The 20,540-nt window shown below is 48.9% G+C and overlaps 2 protein-coding genes across 4 annotated transcripts in view; one reads left to right on the top strand and one right to left on the bottom strand.

The window, feature by feature from the left end:
* MYOCD (myocardin) overlaps nt 1-20,540 on the bottom strand; it is a 234,554-nt gene that overhangs the window by 26,501 nt on the left and 187,513 nt on the right. The window contains exons 1-2 of one of the 3 annotated variants that reach the window (XM_069872311.1): nt 11,304-11,902; nt 1,393-1,458 (exon numbers count right to left, since the gene is read on the bottom strand). In XM_069872311.1, coding sequence (XP_069728412.1) covers nt 1,393-1,458; nt 11,304-11,358 — 121 coding nt within the window. In that variant the 5' untranslated portion in view covers nt 11,359-11,902. Of the gene's footprint in view, nt 1-1,392; nt 1,459-10,536; nt 11,277-11,303; nt 11,903-20,540 lie in introns of those variants that run through there. The other 2 variants (XM_069872310.1, XM_069872309.1) reach the window with 2 other exon arrangements.
* ADPRM (ADP-ribose/CDP-alcohol diphosphatase, manganese dependent) overlaps nt 1-20,540 on the top strand; it is a 193,257-nt gene that overhangs the window by 134,961 nt on the left and 37,756 nt on the right. The window lies entirely within an intron of this gene.

The following is a 20,540-nucleotide window of genomic DNA, read 5'->3' as shown; positions in this document are numbered from 1 at the left end:
GGCTTTATGATCCCTTCCAATCCCAAATTATTCTGTGATTCTATGAAAATGTTTGCCATTTGGTGGCAGGCAGCATGAAATCTGAATGCTTGAAGAAATAAACAGAAGAAAAATGAAAAGAACCTGAGTTTATCAGTCTTAAAACCCTGTGATCACTTTGACAGCTCTGATTTTTGTCATCCTGCTCAAGTTTTCTTAATGCTTGATGCTGGCAGTACTGTAGTGAGAAGGTGCCTTTGCTGGCTACCTTGACACAGAGCTTTTGGAAGGCAGCTGCACAAGAAGGGCAGAGGCACGGGCAGGGTGCAGCGAGCGGCGCTGTAGCTGTGCTCTGAGAGAGTTGTTATTTCGCTATTTAGACAAGAGCTGCATCACAGCCAGAGACAAAAGTGACACGGCCCTTGGAAAGCTGTGATCTTAGCAGTGGACCTAAAAGGCCCTTGATGAGACAGAGAGGATAATCCTCTGCTTAGATCCCTGATAATCATGGATTCATGTGCATGGAGCATGAATTAGATTAGGATGGAGTTACTATCCAGCAGGGCTGAGCTCTCCACATCATTTCTCTGGTAACGCTACAGTTTTCATGATGCAACTGCAGGTGTAGAAGGGGATAATTTTCACTCACTCAGTTTTTTGGTCTCTAGTGACTGGCTTTCTGATGCTGAATGACTACATTTTAATACTGGACTACAGCTTGTCCTTCAGGCTTGAATGCCAGATTGGCAAGGATGAATGTGGTCAGAGAGGAGAATGCAGGGACATCATTTATCAGTCTGCAGCAGGCAGGCCCAGGAGGGGTTTCACTGGCCTCAAGTCTACCCTGATAGTTCCACCCTGTAAGGTCCTGGCTGAGAAAAGTCACAGAGCTCGATGTGTTTCACTCACCCAGGGCTACCTCTCCACACTTGGGCCAGGGCAGTTACCCTCCGTTTCCTTCTTCCAAAGCCTCCTGGAAGGGACACTCTCAACCTCTTCTGTGGGTCTGATCCTGCCACAGAGGTTCCAGGCTTTTACAGCAAGACATGAGATTCTCCACCCTTGCCTAGATGAAGAGCTTTTGGTAGCCTTCTGCTTGGAGTTGGATACATGTGTCGTGCTACAGTGACCTCTGGGACAGGGAGCTATGCAGCTGAGTTTTTGGATGGTGTAAGCTAAGCATCTCTCCTGACTTCAGTTTGAACAGTGGCATTGTAATCTCTGTGGCAAATGCTGGGCACTGTTGTACAGCACAAGGACCATAATATTTCCAGAGGGCAGGAAGCAAAGTCCCCCATGGTAGCAATCTGCTCGGAGTGGGTCTGAGCAGGCAGCTTGCTCCACATGGTGCCCAAGATGAACACAGCCCCTCTGAGCCAGGAGTGGATGAAAAAGGTAGAAAAAACTACTCACGTGGCATGATGCCTTGGTCTGCCAGCTGCTCACGGGTCCTTCTCTGCTGGAGCCGTAGCTGTAAAACTGTGTGAGAGAGAGCGTGTGTCAGGAGAAGATGCTGGATTTAACTGAAGTACTAATACATCTATCAGGGACAATGTGTTGGGGGTAGGTGTGTGGCACAGAGATCTGGCACCGATCCCTGCTTCAGTGCTCCAAACTGAGAAAGCCTGCCAGGGAGGAGATGAGTAGTCTGCACTGACCCATCCTCACATTTGCAGATGGATGAGCAGGGCAGGGATGCTTCTGATGCAGGCAGGACCCTAGTGCCTGGGACAGAAACTATCCCTGCCTGTAGTAGCAGGCTCAGGTGATCCTGCCTTCAGCTCACATAGTTGCTCAGGTCTGAACTCTGATGCTGGGGGGTCTTCCCTTACCCTAGCAGTTCAGCTTGGATAGAGCTTTCCAACTCCATCACCCTCCTGAGGGCCTGGCAACACTTTTCCAGCCCTGCAGCGCTCAGCACTGGATACAGATACGCTCACTCTACTGAGGGGGATGTAGCTAATGTGGTCAGGAGAGATTGGTGCCATCTGTTTGAACCCACTGCTCCAAGGACCTACAATCTCTGGTATAACTTCTTTTTAGAAACAATACTCTGTCAGATGGGAATGAACCACTCATCAGGGTCACCAAGTAGTGGTTTAGCAGCATGGCCTCAGCTCTGGAGCACTGACCAAACAAAGAAACACCTCTCAATATTTACAGCATGCAATGACATCCCACCGTGCACCTACAAGCTGCCTTGTGCAAGGCTGTGGACCTCTGTGTGGCCCAGGCAGGCACAAGTTAGTTCAACCCATCAACCCTGCCTGTACTTTGGATTTGTAATATGTTCTATACTTTTGGTTTTGCAAATTTGTTGTCAAGAAAGTAGACGCTGGTATCACAGGTTCAACCATAAAACTCACAACCATATTTTCCTGCTGGAAACTCAGTGCAGCTTGCCACGAGGCCATATGTCTTCCAGTGATCACAATATAACAGCAGTGCCTATCAGCACAGCCTCAGACTGCATCCCCTTAGCTACCCTGAACCAGTATTGAAGGGAGAAGAAAGGACAGAACAGCTCTTTTTGTCCCTAGAAGCAACCTGCTGAGCTCTGCCAACAGCTCACGTCTACAATGTGGCTTCCCTGGGATGTGGGATGGAGCTGAATAATAATTCCTTCCAGAGGAGTCCTCAAAGCCCAAGGCTCCCTGAGATGTCATTGCTTGTGACTTTTCCATGTCCTCTGTACAACCCACATTCAGAGCAACTGTTTAGTGAAAGCCTTATGTGGGACAATGATCTCCTGCCAAATTCTAGCACCTTTCAGGACACCATATCCTTCAGTACCTGCTAAAGTCTGCATGTGTGCTATTCTCATTACGCCAGAGTGAAGCTGGTGGCTAGAAGTCATTGGCTGCCAGGGAATTCTGTAGTCCTCCACTGCCCCGCGGCACCACCCCCAGTCAGTGCTGGTTCTGCCCATGGACACTTGTACTAGGTAGCTACATCACACCCAGTCATCTACATTCTCTTTGCAGGAGTCATCTCCATCCGGGGACCTGAAAACCACATGAGGCAGTCCATGCCTGTCTTTCTTCCTTGACTATAGAAGCAGTTTAATAGCAACCAGGTTGTGGTAGCTGTCTTACACAGTGAGGTGGACCCCAGTTTCTCTGTGTAGAACCTAGTCTGTGACTGGTCATAATATTGAAGAGTCATGCGTGGTTTTGCATTTTCCCCAACGAAGTGAGCTAAGGGAGGTTGGAGACTGTCCAAGCACGAAGAAGCTTTGTAGCTCACCCAAGAATGGATCTCTACTCTCCTAGGTCCTGGTCCAGTGCCCCAGGCATTAAAGCACCTTCCCTTAAACTGTGGCAATTTACATCCAACATCCCATCATCAAAAAGGAATCAGATAACAAAGACTTCTAGAGTCACATAAAACACCCTGTCAAGGACACAGCAATATACCCCATTGAGATGTAAAATATCCAGGTGAGGATGCTCCATCACATCCCTTCACAGTTCCCACATTCCAACTTCTGGCACCGCCAGACCAAGGGACACCCCACTTCCACACTACCCAGGGCAATGCTATCAGTCAGATGACCCTGCATTCAAAGCCCACATTCTCTGTTTCTTCTGCTTATTTCATAGCCCTTCCCAGCAGACAAATTATTTAACAGCCTCAGGGTGCAGTCAGCTGTCAGCCAGGCCTTTTAGAGAAAATGGAGGTGCTGCAAATTCCCTTGAAGCATAGCTTGGAAGGTGATGATAACAGTGGCATGGCTGGAAGATTCAGCATCTAGCTGGATGCAAGAAGTGCTGAAAATGTGCATGTTTCACTACCACAGCTTTCTCTTTGCTTGGATGCAGGAGCAGCATTCAGGAACCTGTATTTCCTGGATCCCGGTGCCTTCCAGCAAACAGTGCAAAATCCAGGGAAGCCTGTTCTGCTGCAGGTGGTCCATGCTCCAGCCAACAGCCTCTCCTGTGTCTCCTGCATTAAGCTGTGTTTGACTCCAGCTGCATTCCTGTCCTTTGCCTTTGCTACGTGTCTGGAGGCCGGAGCTCTGGGTGCTGGGTTCACTTTCAGGATACTGTCACCCACTACGTGCAGGATCTTTTTTTTTCTGGAATATACTATTTTATTTCAAGGAAATTGTAATATAACTGTTCCTCTGAAGTGTTAGCAAAGCAAAGAGTGATGACTGAGGTACCACTGGTGAGAGAGTCGTGGTCTCACACCTCTAGCATCCTGTCTGCACCAGCTTAGATAGTGAGAAGACCTGAAAGACCTTTCTAACCCAAACCATTCTAAGTCCCCCTGGGGGCAGTTGCACACACTGGTCACCCTGCGGTACCAAGCTGTGCTGGCACCATCAGCTGCGAGACAGCCTTTCTTTCAGCAATGCTGCTCCCTCCTATGGCATCTCATGATGAGAAATCCTTCCCTAAATGATGCAAAGCATGTCAGAGCTATTCGGGTGATATTGCTCATGAACTTTTGCTGTTAGAAATAATGCTGACTTCTGCGCTAAATCTCATTTAGTGATACAGCTTCCAGAAACATCCTCTGCAGTAGAGCTCTATCATCACTGCAGAGAAGACCTCCTGGCATCCATAGCTTGCTTTGGTGGCCCAAGGTCTGAGCACTGCCCATGATTTGTAGTCATGAGTCATCCTTCTCCTTAGGAGCTGACCTCAGAGCCTTAAGAATCCAAGAGAACAGCCTGGGCCTTGCCTGGCCTTGTGATGCACTGGAAAAGAGATATTAAAATCCTCCTCCCACCTCAGCAGCAGGCAGACCTGGCCTTCTGCTTCAGTCTGCAGGGGTACTTGGAGTACAGTGCTCAGCAGCTGGCCAGGATGGGACTTCTATAACCTGTATTTGAGCATCTCCCATGCTGGGCCATTGCCAAAGCACCCACAGCACCCTCCCCTCTTCGGGTTATTAGTTTTATCAGCACAAGGAGATAGGCAGCACTGAGGCACATTGCCCGGGGAGGTATTGAATTGCCTTTCTCGCAGGGTTCAGGATTAGGATAGGCAGGGAAAGACATAGCTGATATGACCTAGTATTTGTGATGGTCTTTCTCCCTGAAGAAGGCTGGATCAGAGCCTGTCCCTTCCCACCATCCAGAGCAGGTTCCCTAGAAACTCTGAGGCTGCACCAGGAACATCTCAGTGTTCATCTCAGCTGTGACTGAGAGAAGTGCCCAGGTGGAGCTGCAGGTGCTCTGCGGCTTCTTAACTTCTGGCCCAGCATCTGTCTCAACCTCTGACAGACCCTCTGGGAATGAGAGTGACTGAGACAAAGTCTCTGCTGCTTCAGCTCTTCCCAGTTCTCTTAGGTGGTTTCTGGTGAAAACCTGATAGTTGCTGGTTTTCTCCCTGCCTGGGCTGTGCCACCACCTGTGGTTGGGAACCACATTCATAACCAGTGCAGCTGCCACGCTCTCATTTTCCTCTGAAATAAGTCACTGCTGCTACCAGAACTGGTGGTCGGGCAGTCACCTGCTGCTCCCTGCATGTTGCGCTGCTCCTGCACCAGCTGGGGCTTCTGGGCTGGGCAGTGAAGGGGACCAGCAGAAGCACCACGTTATGCCAGGTTGACCCAAGTGTGTGACCATGATGGGAGTCCGCATTTTGACAACTAAAGCTGGCACTGCCATTGAAAAAAAGCAGAAAGTAGTCACTATTCCCTCTGCCAGCCACTCCAGCAGCTCGTTCCTGCCCTTCGTGGCCCAGAGCTGGGGTTTTAGGAGCATGGGTGTAGCTGAGCGGGGCACAGGTTGGGCACTGCCCTGCTGGGGCATGGAGGGAGCTGGCAGCAATTTGAGAATGGGGTGGTGGGGAGGAGGGATTCCTGTTTTCAATAGCAGCAGCTTTGTTGCATATCAAACGGCAGCTGAGCAAATGTGAAACATGTGTTTGTCCGCAGCCATGGTGTGTACCAGAGGGACCTGGTGACTCACCTCCGCACGCACGCTGGCAGGCAGGAAACAGAATCACAGAATCGTTTGGGTTGGGAAAGACTTTTAAGATCATCGAGTCCAACCATAAAGCTAACACAGCCAACTCTACCACTAACCCAGGTACCTCAGCACCACATCCACACATCACTGAAATTCCTCAAGGGACAGGGACTCCACCACTTCCCTGGGTGGCCTCTTCCAGTACCTAACAATCCTTTCAGTGAAGTAATATTTCCTAATATCCAGTCTGAACCTCCCCTGAAGCAACTTGAGGCCATTTCCTCTCATCGTTTCACCTTTTACTTGGGAGACCAACACAAACCTCACTCCAACTTCTTTTGGATCCAGCCTACTTTGGGGCCTTGGATAACCTGATCTAGTGGGATGCCCCTACCCATGGCAGGGGGGTTGGAACTAGATGATCTTTAAGTTCAGGCTGCTGATCAGGGGGTACTTAGGTGAATGTGGAGTCACCTGAGTTGAGTGACAAGTCAGCCGACCTCCTGGGTGCCACCACCCGCAGGGTGAAGAACTGGTCCAGCGGAGCATCTCAGGACTGACTTTTCTGGAGCTGCTGTTTTTCAAAAAAACCTTGGCCAGGCTCTGTCTCGAACACCTCCATTGCACTGGCTCATCTGCTCAGCTGATAGTCAGATGCAACAAAGTGATTTCTCTGGAGCAGCATGTTTTCAGGCTCATGTTATCCTCTGACAACATGGCCTATGTGGGACCCATGTGGGCAGAACTGAAGCTGAGCCAGCCACAGGCCAACTGAAAATGGCACTGCTCAGCTGAGACAGCTGTGGAAAGCTCTGGTCAGTCCTCTCTTGTCTGGGCTCTGCCTTGGAGTGGGGATCAACCACACCAGCTTTACTTCTGCCTGTGATGTTCATGACTTCAGAGGTGGGAACACTTTATCTTCTTGCAGGCAAATGTGCTAAAATGATATATGTTACTTGGCTGCACTGCACCAAAAACCTCATCTGTTTTAGTCAGAACAACATCTCTAAACCCATGTCTGAGCCTGCAGGTGCCTTGGAAGGGACATAGGACCACACCTGGCTAGCAAGGAGCCCAGCCCACCAAATGGGCACAGGTCACCACTAAAGAACAACCAGCTGTGAAATCCCTCTGAGGGCTGTGTCCATCATAATGTGCAACCTCAGCCTAGCTACGGTCCTGAGAACAGGTTGTCACCAGTCCCCCTTGGTGTCATCCCTTCATATCCCCATAAGCAGCTCATCCATCCATCCTTCTGTACATTTCGATCTGTGCTATAACACATGCCTAACTGAGAGAAAGATAAGTCTGTCATCTAAAACACCAAAACCAAGCACAAACCGATCTACAGGGAGTCAATGTTTTACAAAAACTTGACAAAATCACAAAACGATGTCATCAGCTACAGCGAGGCCGTGGTCTGACCGCACACACTGATTGTGAGTTGTACAAGCTCATGATTTGAGGGGAAACACATGCACATGCTTTATCTTTGGACACCGCGAAAATGAAAATAAAGATTCTGCCAAAATGCCTGGCCTAACACCCTACCAAGACCTACTCTCTTCTGCCTTTATGAACTTGCTGGTTTTGCTTCAAATCACTCTCTCCACCACAGGCAGACAGGATAAATTCCTCTCCCATCTCAACCAGCTTTGTTCAAGCCCTGTGTGTCAGCGTGAGTCCTTTCCTCCGCAGAGGCAGGCGAGTCTTCTCCGCACATTCACAGCCATGTGTCCACAATTAGGCCTGGATATCACCCCATGCCAAGCCATGCAGAGCTGTATTTAGAGTGTTAAACTTTCACTTCTCACCAATTATCTGAACTACCACTGATGATATGCAGATGTCGGCCTTGTAAACTCTCCATATTGTGGGACTGAAAAGGTCAGAGTTAAGGTTAAGCCTGCATTTGCCAGCTTTGTTTGCTCTGTCCGATGACAACACTTCCCCGCTGCTGGAGTACAATTGGTTTGTATTCAAAGCTGGAGATCACTTCACATAAATGGTTGTCTCTGGGAAGAGTTAAATATGTTTCTGGAACAGCCCTTAGATGTCCTAGTTGATTTAGTGCAATCCCATTGATACTTGGAGCACACGGGATAGCATGGCAGGCTTGAAGAATCATCATTCCTGCAAAATTTGTCAGGATGACCTCAGATCAGTATATTTATCTTTGGCAAAACAGACAAAATAAACACGCACACAAATCCTTGAGGAAGGGGAGGGGGAACCTGAAGGCCCACACCGTGTTGGTGATTTGATCTATCTCCTCTGGAGCCTTGCCTGGTGCCCTGCACTGGGATGGCTACCGTCTCACCGCGCTGCATGGCTACGCTGGTCCTTCACCATGGACCATTGTGGAGAGAAGAGCAGGAGAAAACACCATGGGACTCAAGGGAGTATTGCTGGGCACTATATGTAAAAGCCTCCACCTCCATCAGAGCAGCCTTTCCTGGACAAACTCTTTCTTTTTCTTGCTACTGATGCTGCCAGATGGAAGCAAGAACTGAAAGCTAACCCTCGAGCTACCCTTGGAATGACACCTAATTGCAACCATCTTCAAACCAACTTCCTTCCTGCTGTGTGCCACAGAGATCAAAGGAATTCTGGGATGTGGAAACAACAAGCAAGTAACGTGTATCTAGCACCATTTAACACACGCGTAGCTCTTTCAGCTGCTCAGTGTATGCAGGCCATGGAGAGAGAGAAAAAGTTCGGTCATTAAGGTTTACCTCAGCCCTCATTTACATTGGTCTGGAATCCTTCAAAAGGGATTCAGACAAGTCATGAGCCACGGCGCACAGCTAATCCTCCCCAAACCTGGGGAGCAAGCAAAGCCTCACACCTGCCCGCACAAGACCACTTCCAAAGCGACAGCGCATCGTGAAGCACAGCTCCTTGTGGCTCGGCATTACAGGGCCTGATGCCTTCTGGTGTGTCCTTCGCTTGCTCTGCGCAAGCTCCCCAGCTCCCCATGTAAACTGCTGTTGTCTGTGAGCGTGTTACAGATGCAGAGCCTGGCAGGGGGCTGTGGTGCGAGGCAATGGGTTGTATGAGACACTCATCCCTCTGCCAAGCAAACGGAAGACACTATGTTGGAGCACTGCACCTCCTGCCATCCTTGTGGGGCTTGGCAGCTACCAAAATCTGCACATGGAGCAGGTACACTAGAGGAAACTGTTCCATAGAGAGTGCATGTAAAAGAGATTTGACCGATTCAGCTACTAATTGTTAAGTTTTCATCACTATTTCCCATGTTACTAAAAATCCAGCACAAACTGAAAGCAGGATTATTGATACTCAGCATCCCTCTTTCCTCCCCTATCTCACAGACTGCGATCACCAGGGTTGTGCCGTGCCCACAGAATCACTAGATTGGAAAAGACCCCCACGATTATCAAGTCCAACCATCCCTATGAACCACCAAACCATGCCCCTTATCACCTCATCCACCTGTCCCTTAAACACCTCCAGGGATGGTGACTCAACCACCTCCCTGGGCAGCCTCTGCCAGTGCCCAATGACTCTTCCCGTGAAATTTTTTTTTCTGGTATCAAACCTGAAAACCCATCACCTGCAGCCATCCCAGCAGAGGGGAGAGCGTGGCACAGACACATGGTAGGGATTTTGGCAAGCCCAACTCAAATAGAATTAAATAGGCAGAGAAATCTTGTCAGATGGGAAATCTATCTCTCACCAAGCCATAGTGAGGGATGGCAGTTGTGGGAATAAGTCATTAACCAAAGAACGCCCCACAAACTGCCTGCCCAAGAAATGCTGAAAGGCACAAGAATTTATGGACGCAAAGACCCACAAAGTTTACTTTTACTGAAGAATCATCTGAAAAATATGTTTAGAGACCCCACTGTTGGTTCCATAATAAAGCCAGCTTACAAATAAACCAGAAATGAGCCTTAAAAACAATACTGGTTCATTTGAAAAGAATGCAGGGGCATGTAACTCAGCCCAGCCTCCTCTGTCAGAAAGATGGCAGTGTTGCTTTGTAGTTGCTGGAGCAAATATTACAGACTGAGATTTTTTTTTTTCAAATGAACAGCAATGTACCATAATATACCAACAAAATCTGAGGAATGACTTAATCTAATGAAATGTAAGATCAGAGCGATATGGAAACCACACCAAAGCCCTGGACCCAAGTTTTGTATAACCCAGCCAGACTAGGACACTTGTGTTTGCACACACACTCTTGGGTTTTCAACCCACTGCCAACTTTGTATTTGCTGAGAAAACAAAGTTTAAGTTGACCACCCAGCTATCTAAGAGATCCTGATAACACCACTCATGTCTACCATCAGTCTCATAAATCTCTAATTTCATTATCTACAATGCACGAGGAGACACAAACACACACGGCGTGGGTGACATGCCACACCGTGTGCATGTTCCAACGTGACTACCCTGTCCAGTTTCACAGCGTCCTGTACAGTACATGCAGCAGGTTTGTCTGAACATCCTCACAGATAGTATTCCCGGGGAGAACTTCACCTCTGGGAAGGTCAGAGAAAGCTCCGTGAGAATGTATTTTGACATTACCATCAATATTACAGCACGTTATGTTCACTTAAAAAATTAGAAGTAAAGACACGCGCTCACAAACACGGCATACTTACTATAAATAAAGCCAGTGAATAAAGGCACGAATATCCAGCAGAGGGTCTGATTTAGAAGTGACCGTCCCATAGTTCACCTTCACTCACCTTCACTCACGCTGAATGTCCTTTGAGAAGCCCCTGACCGGTGCTTCCCCTGACTTACGAGACGGAGGCATGTTTTACTTGCAAACCCTCCGAGAGTGGCAATCAATTGTGTGGCTCTGGTTTTATTTCTCTGATGATGTCACTTTAAATACTTTTCATGTTCCATTTGTTATTTTTACTTCTAAAAATGACGCATTTCTTCAAATTCATTTTTCTCCAATTAGTCACAACTTAATGGAACAAAGTCAGCTGCCTGCATGTCAGAGAGAGTGTCAAACCCATCCTCACTGCGATTATTACAGAGGGACCTGCAAGAGCACCTGGAATATATGGACAGTGTTCGGTACCTTGTTTATCCCAAATGCCCCTTTGGCTTCCTGCCCGAGTCCTTTGCAGCAGGGCCAGGGCAGGAGACCTAGGAATTGCAGCTTAACCAAAATAAACCACAGACATAAATCAAAGACAACGAAAAACCAGGAAAAAAAAAAAAGGCAACAAAGAGGAAGGAAGATGCGTTTCTCCACTTGCAGAACAGCCTCTGTAAGTGCAAAGCCATGACAGCTCTACGACTCCCTGAATATTTTGCTCGCATGCTGCTTCCAAACATTTAACGCAAAACAGGCTGTGGCTACGGCTTGCGGAGAGAGAAGTTTTAAGAGAAATCTCAAGGTTTCCCCTACCTGATCTGAACTTGCTCCGAATCAGCAAGGAGTGCTCAGACCCCAGGAGTGTCATGGTGACTCGGGGACCAGATCCAGATGCCCCTCACTTAAACCATTTACTTCCTTCCCAGAGAAAAGCCGTCCAGACCACAAGCTAGCGCTCAGGATTCATCCAGCTCTCCTGGACTCTCTGGATACTTTTACAGCTGGCTGGTAAGAAGCAGCAAGCAGCTTTGAAAGATTTGGTCCCATCCAGCACTGACCCTCCACAACCACCAACTGCTCCCCCTGTGCTGTGTTGAACTAATTAATGTGGAGCTAGTGGGAGCCTCCTCCTGCCCGGAGTTTACTACCAGCAGCTGGGTGTCCTGGCTGATGTCATCGTCTAGCGGGGAGCAGCGACTATCGGAAAGGGTCTTAGCAAAGACAGAAGTTTGATATCTGATACTAATTACTACCGGCCGGTACGCAGCCAATCAGGGCGTTCCCTGTCTCGGCTGACTTTGGGAGCCACTGGAAATATCAACAGAGCGACGACTTAACTCTTTGCAGTGTGGTGCGAGGCAGGGCCCCACTATGTCCAGCTCCCACAGAGGGGCAGCCAGTGTGGTTTTGGGGTCTGTGTGCCCCTAAGTTGAAGGGTCAGGGTAAGTGTCCCAGGTGAGAGGACAACTGGGTGCAGGTCCTTCTGCGCGAGTGCTGTGTTGGATGCCCTTCCCATCAGGGAGCCAGAGGTCGTGGCTACTTGTCAAATAGAGCTGTGACTCCAGTCGTTGCCACCCCTTGTCCATCTCGTTCGGGTGCTGAGGCAGAGAGCAAGCTACACCCTGGTCTGCACAGATCCGTGCCTGTGCTAGGAAGATGAAAGTGAGCACAGGGGTGTTGAGGTTGTCTGTCTGTGCTTCCCTCCTGCTGCATGCCCAACGATGCACTGCTCAGTGCACACCTTTGGCAGCGTGTCGCTGCATCCACTCAAGATGCTCACACATGCTGTGGCTCAGGTAGCATTTGTGGCCACACTCAGAACCTGCCCTCCTGTTCTGTTACACACAGACAGGCAGAAAAATGCCAAATATATGAAGGCTATACATCTTGACTTAAAGACTCCTATGCTTCAGATGAGCACAGTAATCCCAAGGAGGCTGGGTACAGCCATGTGCTGGACATTGGAGAACACTTCTCCACCCACCAAACATTCTCTCCGAGAAGAAACACCTTTTGCGAAGATGCATAAGTGATACAGATCCTCTGGGCAACCCCCTTGCTGCTCCAAGCCCACGTTTGATTCATTTGAGGTAAGTGGAAGGAAACGAACTGATGGCACCTTCTACTTCGTAATGTAATTGGTACAAGTCAAGCTAAGTTAAGGACAGGTCTCAGCTTCCCTGATGCATGAGTTTCACATGGAAGCTGTCTAGATTCCTGGTAGATCATAAGCACACACCTGAAATAAACCAAAATAAATTCATTTCCAATCAGTGATCTACACAGTAAAGAGAGCCCTACTGCAGTGTCCAGCAGGAGGCTTGATCCTTGCTCATTTTTCCTAATATTTAGACCACTGCGTTTGAAATGTCCCATCTAATGGACCTCTCCGTACAGGCAGTGCTGTTCTAAAACACATACACCATTTAGCAGAACCGCACCATCAGCAGCTCAAGGGCCAGACAGGACTCATTGACATCCACAGTCTCAAACTGCTGTTTCTTGTACTTTCTTGCATTGCAGACTCCTGTATAATTTGCTGCCCCTGCTGGCCAAAGCCCTGCTCAGATATTCCTCCTCCTTTTGGAACCTGCCAGTTTCTAATGCCTTCTCCATCTTGCATTAGCTGGACCTGCCCCAAGAGGCTTCGGGCACACAGTGCTTCATGTGCTGATCTCACTCTGGACCTGTCCCTCTACCCCTTCAGGCCTATCTGCAGATGTGATGGATGCATCCCTCGTTCCGCATCAGCCATGCCAATGCACATCACCCAGAAGAAGACTCTCCAGGAATTTTTCACTCCAGTGTTACACCTTATTGTGAGAATGAGACCTGCTCCCTCAGTTCCTCTTGCTTCTACTGGATTGGTTCACGTTCGTGTCCTTTTCTGCCTGCATGTCACCATCTTCAGTGTTTTGAGTTCAGCAAAAGAGGAGCAGAATGCAAGGGAGATGCTACACAGTGTCATCCTGTTGAGGTAAATCTCTGCAGCAGTAAAAGCCCATCAGTGGGCATGGCTGGAACTGCAGCAAGGAGAAGGGAACTGCCCAAAGTGCACAGCACCTCATGTGCTGATTTCACCCTGCAACCATCTTTCTGCCCCTTCAGAACTACGCAGACGTGATAAGTGGGCACATGAGCCCCAAGCCTGATACCAAATGCACAGAGGAGGCTGGAAAGCATGATGAAAACTCACGAGTTGTTCCAAGGCAGGAAGCAAAGTATTGCAATGAGTCAAAACCAGGAATACATAAGAAGCAGAAAGGCTGGGCAATGATCAACAGTGGAAAAAGGGAAAGTAGTATAATTACTGCTTTTTGAGATAGGGTAGGCACTGCAAAATGTGCAGCTGAAAAAGTAAACAGGTGAGTAAAATCCGAGAAGAATCAAGAAAGTTGTGTGTGGCCTGCCTCATTTGAGGAGGATGGCCAGATAGGGGCAGATGGAGGCCATTTGATGTGGGTAAATTCCTTACTTTCATGTCAGAATGGAGGATGAACCCTGCAACCTCACCAAGCTTGGGAAATGGAGTCATGAAATGATCACAGGTTCCTTGAGCCTGAGTCACCGTGAGTGTGTGCAGAGGCTAAGTAGATGAGATGGTATCTATGCTTCGGAATAAAGATTTCTACTTACTTCTTTGGTGACTGTTTACCCAGATTAATGCAAAACGTGATGTGATTTTGCAGGCACATCCTTTAAAATGCTAGGGATATGTCCCACCTGGCTGACCTGATAATGGGATGCCTTTATTCCTCCCTGCTCTTTTCTCAGGACTCTATTAACCTGCAGACAGTTCCTGAGCAGTTCCCCAGAGGGCACGTCTCAGACCACCACTGCTTGGGGGAGGATTTGCTGGCCACGTATCCCAGAATGTCTACATAGTTCTCTGCTAGCAGAAAGCCTGAGTCTGCTTCTGTCCGAGGACATTTACAGCAGACATATAGCTGGTCAGAGCACCCAAGCAGCCCCTCACACAGCGGGAGTTTTTCAGTGCCAGACAATTGATGTCAGCCTGTCCTGAATGCCGGTGCCTGCACAGAACTGCTGGTGTTGTGGCTTTCCTTCCTCTTCCCTGAGGATGCATGAGGAGGAGACTGCTGCAGCTTTCTTTAATTCCTTTTCTTCTCAGCTGCAGCCTATTGGCCATTGAAAGTCCTTCCCCCAAATGCCCAGATCCCACCCATCAGCACTGGCACTCTGCTGAATGACATAAAACATGAAAGAGAAGAGCAGGAATATTCAAGTGTCATCCAAGGGGCTCAAACTGCTGCATACGATCTCATCTAAAACTGAACTCCTGGTTCAACCTGAACTTTCTTAGGGAGGCTCTTAGGGGAAACTCTGTCAGCCCAAACAACATTTAAAGATGATCTTGCTTAGCTGGCACTTCTCTCTAAGCAGCTCCCTGTCCAGGTGGTGTTGGAGCCACCATGCTGAGAGCCCCGCGGTGCTCTCCTGAGAAGCCTATAGAAGCTGTACTGGTCAGTGGCAGCTGCTATACGTGCTGAATTGACCTTGGCATTTCTTCCTTTCCTCCTCCAGGGAATAACAGTGTCCAAACCTTGCAAGCTCTTCGTTCACTTTTCACGCTTGTTTCTTAGCAGGTGATGCAACCTCTAAGAGGGGACTCATCTCCACAACTGACTCAACAGCTGAAATCACTGTCCAGAGCTGGGCTTTCCCTGTGCTGGTCAACACATGAAAGCCAGCCCTGACCACATGTTTTCTTTATGTTCTCCAGAAACAGAGGTAAGCTCTCTCATAAATTTCCAACTAGAGGCAAGGAGGAGAGGCAGTGAGATCACATTGCAGACACTGAGCCATTTGCCTGGAGGCATTCTGCCTTAGGCCAGAAACAGTAAAACACTCCAAAAGGTCTTCATGTGTTTCCAGAGTTCATAGAGCTCAGCCCTCATGCATCTTGATTGATAGGAATGGTTGGACTCAATGATCCAGTGGGTCTTTTCCAACCTTGTGATTCTGTGATCTTGGAGGTGTCTGCCACCAAACATGGTGCTGCACCACAGTCATTGTTCAGATCTGAAAAGGGAAGGCATCACCACCAGTTGCCACATTTCTTTGGAAGACTAAATAGGCATATAGGTACCAAAGCCTGCAAAGACCAGTACTGCTCCCTGTTTTCCAGTTTCCAGTACTGCTATAGGAATCTCTGCTCTGCACTGGGTCCTATGGACTGCAGTGAGTGAAAGAGTGAGCGTTAAATACCAGAATAAATTAGTCACGGTAGGGAATTCCTTTGAACTGAGAAGTCATAGCCCAAAGCCATGAGGATATCAGCTCTGTGTTGCTCACCAGATACCAGGAAGCCTCTTCCAGCACACCCCATTGTTTATGGTACTGATTTATTTTAAAGCAGATTGTTTGTTTCTATGTAGATTTACATCTGCGGGAAAAAGACCCAAATGAGTTGAAGTAGCTGTGAGATCCCTCTGGGGACTTGGAGGGGTCAGTGTGTGACACAGTGTGCCAGAGAAGGCCAGACTCCGTCAGGTCTGTGGAGCCTTAGCCTTGGGGAGGGACATCTTGCACGCCCTCCCCAGGGCTGCACTGCCAGGTGAGGCTGGGCTCTGCCTCCTGCCCTCTCAGCCTCAAACAAGGGATTCACTCTCACTGCCCTGCCATTTGCTTTCTCAATCACAGGAGATCCAGCTTTGCACCAAAGCCCAACCACATTACGCACGTACTCCAGCTACTGGTGGTGACAGGACAGAGCGTATTTATCAGCATTGTCATCAACAAACCCCTGAATTCAGCCGAAACGAATTCACTGCAAGACTCAGGGTTGGATGTAGTGTCCAGTAAAAGGTCTTGTAAACACTTTGCAACTGTCCAAGCAAACAGTTCTTTTCCTAACCTTGGTATCCTGCCAATTACATCTGCTCAGATTGCCCTCTCCTGTAAGAATGAGCCCAGTTTGCCTTTGGCATCTTCTCTCTAGCATCTGGCAGCTTCATTTGGAGAAAAGCCCTCCTGCCATAGCCTTATTTCTTGAATCTCCACAGTGTGCTCTTGGAAGACAAGTCTGATGGGATGAAGTAATGACCCTGACTCTCCCTATCCCATGTGTAGACCAGCGATAATTTGCTGCTTGCTTGTGTAGCTGTGCTGGTGAAGGTCCCATGGGGAGATACAGCTGCACTGGCACCAAGCTCTGTGCTGAATGTCCTCAAGCTGGCACAACTCTGAAGTCTGAAGAAGGAGGAAGGCTGGAGAGAGATTAGCCTTCACAAATATGTTGCTCAGGAGTGCACTCTTCCATTCATAAAAAAACATAGCTGTGATAAACTGAGTATAAGGCGGGCATTACAGGGAAACCAGATGCAAATGTGCATGATGACCTCTGGACTTCCTTTGACGATATCTACTGCCAGGATTTCATCACTTTGATAGAATGGAAGAAATAAGCTTCCCTTGAGGGAGACTTTTACAATGTGCCAGGTGAACTGCATATTAATGGATGCCAATGATGGAGAAACAGATTGCTGCATTGTTTGAAGTTAGGGCAGGTATGAATCTCCTGCTCTGAATCTGCCCCAGCAGAGCTCCAGCTATGTCACTGGACATGGTCTTTAGGAACCTGCAAAGAAATGGGCTTCTCTTTGCATGCCTGAGACTCAGCCCAGGGGTGAATTGCACAGAAAAGAAGTTCTCTGGCTCTCACATAGTTGGGATGTTCCTCTCTCTGACCTGGGACAGGCAGAGCTTTCCCAAGCTGGAGATAGCAAAGCAGCAGTGTCTCTGTCACTATGAAGCAGAGGTGGTCTCTGGGGAAAAGCTCAGGATGATCCTAGCCTGGTCCTAGCTCAGGACTTAGCCCAGAGCACGGTACTTCTTTGGTCAAGAACCTGTGAGCATGGATGGTCCAACACAACCTTCTGATTGCATCAAGCCCTGGTAAGCACCATCACAGAGGCGTTGGCTTACCTTGAATTTCCCACTGTCTGCCAGGCATTTGACTGATCTGTCACCTCATATTACCTCACAGAGCTTGAGGGCAGGAATTTATAATGGACATCTCATGAGTTCTCTCTGTTCCGACAGCAGACTAGCCTCACTTGAATTTGAGCTGTTAACTATTTACCACAGTGCTGCAAGCTCCCAAGCAAGGTCCCTTAATTTATGAAGGTCCTGAAGATATTATGCAATTGACAACACGAACACAAAAATACTTCTGCACTTTGCTAAGGCTACTATTAAGCTGCCTGATGTTTTCATCATAATATTTACTTCTTTGTAAATACGTTAAATTCTCCAATCCCAATTCAAAACAGAGAGATCAGAGAAGGAAAAAAGGGAGATGACGTAGCTGTTTAAAGACTATGTAAAATGTTTTTTTACCAGCATAAATATTTGATTGTAAAACTCTGACTGTTGTATTTACCGAACAGGGATGCACAGTGAGGGTAGAGAGCTGCTGCAGCCGGGCACTCTGCCCAAGTCCCTGCCCATCCTTCCCCATGTGGTCCAGGCTGCGGGGATGGTAGATGCATGGAAAGTGATCACTGTCTTGTGGGCTCGAGGCAGCTGGCAGAGTGGGGGGCTCACTCGTGATGCACTGACTGGTCCTTCAACAGCAGTGGCTGCAGCCACTGCATAATCTCCAGGAGCTTCACAGAATCACAGAATCACTAGGTTGGAAAAACCATCTTGGATCTTCGAGTCCAACCACTCCTATCTGCCACTGAACCATGTCCCCGAGCACCTCGTCTACCCGTCTTTTAAATACCTCCAGGGATGGTGACTCAACCATCTCCCTGGGAAGTTTCAGTGCCCAATGACCCTTTCAGAAAAATTTTTTTCTGATGTCCAGCCTGAACGTCCCTTGTTGCAGCTTGAGGACATTCCCTCTTGTCCTGTCCCCTGTCACTTGGGAGAATAGGCCAGCACCCTGCTCTCTACAACCTCCTTTCAGGTAGTTACAACCTCCTTTCTGGTAGTTTCAGGGCAGGCTGGATCAGAGAGGGTGAAAGAAGAGTTGAAGGCTCAAAGTCTCAGTCTGGTCTGAGGCCTTGGAGGTCAGTGGGAAGGGTGACACTCTCAATGGGGTTGCTGGCTCTCAGGTCAGGTGGACGTAGGGGTTGGAACTAGATGACCTTTAAGATCCCTTCCAGCCCAAACTATTCTATGATTCTATGACTTCACTGGCAGGAGTTCAAGGCACTTGGGGACCTCCTCTGCCCATGCAGAACAGCGGGAAGGGGCCAGGCTGGACAAAGCCCAGAGACAGAAGTGATGTCTGTGGGCCGAAAGCTGCCTCCCAACTCATGATCACTGGGGGACACCAAAGGCATGGCACTGCCTTTGTCAGGAAGGTCAGCACTGTGTGCCCCAGCAGATAAAGATCTTGTCCCCAGTGTCTGTATGTAGAGGTGGTGGGGAGAAGGGATGGGGACAGACTTTGCTGACTCCCTGTGGGCATAACTAAGAGAGATGTATGCTAAGTAGAGCCACATATTTCTGTGCCTCACAGAATTTGCCAGGGTGGGCGAATTTCTCTTTTTATCCACCAAAGATGATGTTTTGGGGATGGTTTCCCAATGGAGCTGGGTATTGATGACAGAGTCTGGTAACTTGCTCCCTTTGGGGGACTTCTTTAGCACCCATGGCTGCTCTGATGTCTCAGGCCACAAGCAGAGTGCTAGCAGGTGCTGAGCTCCCCTTCCAGCAGTGCCTGGAGTAAGCCTCAAGAACTGCACCTCTGGAAAGCAGCAGATTGCTCCCTCCATCCCGAAAGTGCCTCATGCATGGTGCAAGCCTGCCGTTCACCGCTTGTGTCCTTCCTCCTGCATCCTTTGAGCTTCTCCTCCTTCTCCTCCTCCCTTAAGCAGCCAGGGAATAGTCCAAACACAGTTTCACATCCCCAGATCGTGCTGCTATATAAACTCCATGTGTCGTTTAGGCTGCAGGCTGACTATGTGTCCCTGTAGGGGATGTCACAATGAATGAGACAGTTGCTGCACGCAGTAACTGCTTGGCTCTCCTCCCTTTAATGCCTGCGACACCTCCACCCGTTCAGGCAGCCCTCACCCTGCCCCAGCTTGGGCAGTTCATGCTGCAGCCTCTACCAAAGAATAAGAAGGGGAAGACTGATATCTCTACGAGCAGGGCTTCCCAGCCAGCCAGTCTTGTGCAAGCAGCTGCAGGGCCAATACTGACTGTGAGCCTCCAGTCTGAGCTGGTGCATTTGCAGCACTGATGAGCCTCTTTGCTTGCTGAATGGCCAGTGGAGGCAGGAAGGGTTGTATGTGTATGTGCTTCCAAGCTTCAGTGGCTTGGTGAATGGCTGGAAATGAGGGAGCAAAGCTATGGCAGCCAAGGGTCCCCACATCACATCCTCTTCTGATCCACGTGCCTTCCCTCACCCTCTGCTCACTGAGTATTTGCAGAGAGATACAGGTGTCTGTAGGGGCTGCACAAGTCCCATTAGTCCATGGGAGCAGGTTGGTACTCGGGCAGCGCAGAAACCATTGGGCTAACAGACCTGAGGAGGACGTGCCAGAGCACGGCAGAGAACTCCAAGAGCTGCAGAGGCTGACCCTGGCCAGCAGAATGACCTGGCTTCTGTTCCCTCCGCAGTGGGACTTCGGGCACATCACGTTTTCTCCTTTCAGCCTCCTTATCTCTAACCAGCACTAATGAGGCTAAGCCCTCCATAAAGCTCTTGGAAATCTCCCACTGAGCAGGGCCAGAGAAGAGATGTATTGTTATAAGCCCTGCAGCGGCTCTAAAGCTTGAGGTTTCTCTACCCAGCCCTACCTCTGCTCCAATAACGCACGAGAGCAGCAACGAATTGAACATTTCCATCCACATCCCTCCCACCTGCCCTCTAAACTTTCACCACACAGCCACTTGTTTGGTGGTTCAGCCCTAAGTTATCCTGATCTAGTGGGAGGTGTCCCTGCCCATGGCAGGGGGCTGGAACTGGATGGGCTTTAAGGTCCCTTCCAACCCAAACAATTTTATACTTCTACATTTTTTTGGAGGGGGCGTGACAGGCACTAGCAAGTGATATGAAGTAAAGCTGGG

Source organism: Phaenicophaeus curvirostris, chromosome 19 (assembly GCF_032191515.1).
Source record: "Phaenicophaeus curvirostris isolate KB17595 chromosome 19, BPBGC_Pcur_1.0, whole genome shotgun sequence".
Classification (NCBI taxonomy): Eukaryota; Metazoa; Chordata; class Aves; order Cuculiformes; family Cuculidae; genus Phaenicophaeus; species Phaenicophaeus curvirostris.
Note: the sequence above shows the minus strand (reverse complement) of the source record. Positions and strands in the feature narration are given on the sequence as shown.